At 32.3% G+C, this 3,802-nt stretch overlaps 1 protein-coding gene across 2 annotated transcripts in view; it reads left to right on the top strand.

Moving 5' to 3' along the window:
- The window catches only part of LOC106466457 (protein PRRC1-like), a 31,658-nt gene that overhangs the window by 22,355 nt on the left and 5,501 nt on the right, over positions 1-3,802 (top strand). For both annotated transcript variants that reach the window (XM_022394461.1, XM_022394460.1), the window contains exon 6: positions 427-697. In XM_022394461.1, the coding sequence (XP_022250169.1) occupies positions 427-697 (271 nt within the window). The remainder of the gene's footprint in view (positions 1-426; positions 698-3,802) is intronic.

The raw sequence follows: 3,802 nt of genomic DNA, 5'->3' as shown, positions 1-3,802 counted from the left end.
TGTGTTCCAGCTAAATATACATATTTTGTTATACACATGCATATTCTGGAGGGGACATTAAGTTGGATTGAAGTGTTGTGTTCCAGCTAAATATACATATTTTGTTATACACATGCAGACTCTGAAGGGGACATTAAGTTGGATTGAAGTGTTGTGTTCCAGCTAAATATACATATTTTGTTATACACATGCAGACTCTGGAGAGGACATTAAGTAGGATTGAAGTGTTCTGTTCCAGCTAAATATACATATTTTGTTATACACATGCAGACTCTGAAGGGGACATTAAGTTGGATTGAAGTGTTGTGTTCCAGCTAAATATACATATATGTTGTTATACACATGCAGATTCTGGAGGGGACATTAAGTTGGATTGGAGTGTTGTGTTCCAGCTAAATATACATATATGTTGTTATGCACATGCAGATTCTGGAGGGGACATTGACGTAGTAGTTGCCTCGGACAAAGAAGTAAAGGTTTCACCAATTAGAGAGGCTTTCCAGCAGGTGTTTGGTCGAGCAAGCGTTAAAGGAATTGCAGCACAAGCTCAAACTATTGCTTCCCAACCCATTGGATTTTCTGCTGGAGTGAAGGGTGCTGAAGAAAGAATCAATTATCTTCACCAACAGGGTTTGGTTCAACCATTCCAAATTGTTGTTGCTGTGGAGAACTTCCTTGCTGAACTTACTCCAGATAGGTAAGAGAAGTAATAGTTAATTCATTAAAAACCTTTTCTAAAATAATCTAACTAGATATATCAGGACTGAAATAATTTAAAAATAACATTTGAATTAATGAAGACAATCATATATAAACAAATAATATATAAATATTTTATAATATAAATCAATATGCCAGAAAACTAAAGATTTCTACTACGATAAGACTGTATTGAATTATCAGTTGGGTATCTTCACTGCTGGACATCATCCCAGTAACACTTCATGAGATTATGTGATTTAAGTTAGTCCCAAATCCAAATGCTAAGACAACAGTGCAAAATATCTTTCATAACTAATTATAATTAACCACTTAAGGGCTTTTTATCACAGATTATGATTATTTGAAACTTTCTGTGTAAAGAAATCGTTGTTTGAAATAATTTGTTTTGAATATTTATTGCATGATTTCCATATGTGTGCACACATAAAAGGGGAGTCCTTTTCACATAACAGTTTTATGTTAAACACAAAAATATTAATATATGATAAAAGTAATAATAAAGATAAAGATGGTTGACCAAACACAAAACATTTTTATTTACAGAAGATTCAAACATTTCGGAAACTTATTCCTTCTTCAGTTAAAACTGAAAATTATGTCACAATGGTATTTATTAACTAATGCTATAGTATTGTTAATCACTAATTTACTTAGATATTCAGTAAAGCGGTAAACAGAAAGAAAACAGATTACGGAGTATGTTATGAATGTGATGCTACTCTTAAATATAATTTTTAATCTTTGCTCAAATTACCCTATTTTACATGGAGAAATTACACTTCTGCACAAACACCTGTTAAACAATGGCTATCCAACTGATTTTCTAAAAAACATTACTTTCAAGTTTTTAAACATCAACTATTTTGCACACCATCAACAATTTTCCCCTCATTATCTTCTTTCTTTTTATGGGCTCACAATCCTTAGAAATTAAAAACAACTCTTCTTGTTGATAAAAAAAATTGTACCTGCAAATTCAACTCAATCTAATATATATAGACCTAGCCTCTGCATTAAAACTTATTTCAATATGAAGATCAAATATCTACATGTCTACAATCATAGCTCATGTATAAGGTACATGTGTAGTGACTGTTAGGTCACATACCTTGGCAAAACAAAATGTCACTTTGAAAATTAGAATGTTAACATTTAAGAGTATCAGATAGAACTAGCTGTCCATTGCTTAAACCCAGCACTCATCTGTTCATTCACATGTTGAAACCACTGGTCACAATATTTCATATAATGATTTCTTTATCATTACTACAGTATCATCAGACCTTGAATTCAGCATTAAATAAAAGTTTACTCATAACTAAAGACTGCAATACTCTTAACAACTTACAAACCTCTTTAGACCTAAATTTATTCTAACATATTATATCATCTGTTTTTCCTTCTGTTTACCACTTTACTGAATACCTAAGTAAATTAGTGATTGATGATACTGTAGCATTAGTTAATAAACATCATTTTCCAATATTGCTGAAGATGGAATAAGCATATTCCAAAACACACGAATCTTCTTTAAATAAAAATGTTTTGTGTTATGTCAGCTGTCTTCATCTGTAGTATTAGTCTTCATTTTCCTGATCTTGAACCCATTGCCAGTATATTAAAGGTAGTGTTAATGTTAGTATTGATGAGTTGTGTAGAGTTAGTATTTCAGAATTTTGTCTAAGTTTGCTATTCATGATTGAACTTTGTATAAGCTTTTCCTTTTGTGATACACACAAAACTACAGGGAATTGCACAGTTCTACACTGCAGTCCTTGCAACAGTATTAAAACTTCTTTCACACTGTTTTGTAGTGCTTGTTTTTTTTATTGGTAGAAGATATGATGTCTGGGAAGTGGTGTCCTGTTATTCAGAGTGGATTTGTTTGCTTACCAGGACATCCTCCTGTGGATGCAAAATCTGAAGAGTGGTATTTTTCCATGATCATCAAGATGTTTCCTAGTGCCTCCACTTTTGCTATAATACATATGAATGCAAAATGGCCTAGTGTATGAAATGAAAAAATATTTTTTGTAGTATTTTTGACCCTGCTTTTTATATGCTAGTTAGTAAGGTGCTAATCCAACCTGTCACTGTTGCTCATTGTGACATTGTAATTGAACTTCGATTACATATGAGTTACAAACAGTTGGCAGTAATGAAAAATCTTTTTTTCTATCTTTATAACTGCAATCTTTCTTAATAGGTACTCTGCTACCTCTCCTTTCTTCAAGTTTTTCATTCTTTTGGTATGCCTTTCATACTTAGTCAAACTATTCCAGATAGGTCAATTGTATGAGAAATAGGGGTGTCTTCAAGTTGTGACTATGTAAAACTATACCCCTTGTCTAACAGAGGTTCCATTAGTGTCAAGACAACTTGGGAAACTATTGGAAAGTCTTTGTATTCTTCACCTAAAGCAGTTACCTTCCATGTGTAAATGATGCTGCTACATATATATATATATTCAGACTTGGATTTGTACAACATGGATTTTTTTCCCTAACCTGGTTTCTGTTCATTGGCACATAATGAACCCAATTAATAGTTACATCCTTGTCAGTTGTAATTTTACTCATGAATTTCTTATTCAAGAAATCAAAAACTGGCATTATTTTATTTAATTTTGGGTGGGGGTAGGAGGCTTCATTGTATGACTCGTGTCCAAAAAATGAAGAAACTGCTTCAAAAGAATATATCTTCGAAACAGTAAGTGTTTTGCAATGGTTGGAGTGATTACAACTTGATCTTTAGAGCAGTACCACTGTTTTGACAGGTTTTATTTTACTGTGCCTTGGAGAATAACGATTCTCAAGAATGTTTGAATTTCCTTGTTTGTTGTAGGTTGCCAACCTTCACTACAAACCTTTCTTCTCTTGGTTATGTATTTGTAGGCACTGATCAACAAGTTACTAGGATGTTAAGAAATTAATGGAAAAACCCGAAGAACTTATATATCAAAACAAAACATTTATTAAGTGAAATAGTCTCCATTCTTATCGATGATGCTTTTCCATCTTACAATCAGGTTGCTAATGCCTGATTAAAGTAATCACTTGACTATGAAGTAAAAAAAACA

Source organism: Limulus polyphemus, unplaced genomic scaffold (genome assembly GCF_000517525.1).
Source record: "Limulus polyphemus unplaced genomic scaffold, Limulus_polyphemus-2.1.2 Scaffold2264, whole genome shotgun sequence".
NCBI lineage: Eukaryota > Metazoa > Arthropoda > Merostomata > Xiphosura > Limulidae > Limulus > Limulus polyphemus.
Note: the sequence above shows the minus strand (reverse complement) of the source record. Positions and strands in the feature narration are given on the sequence as shown.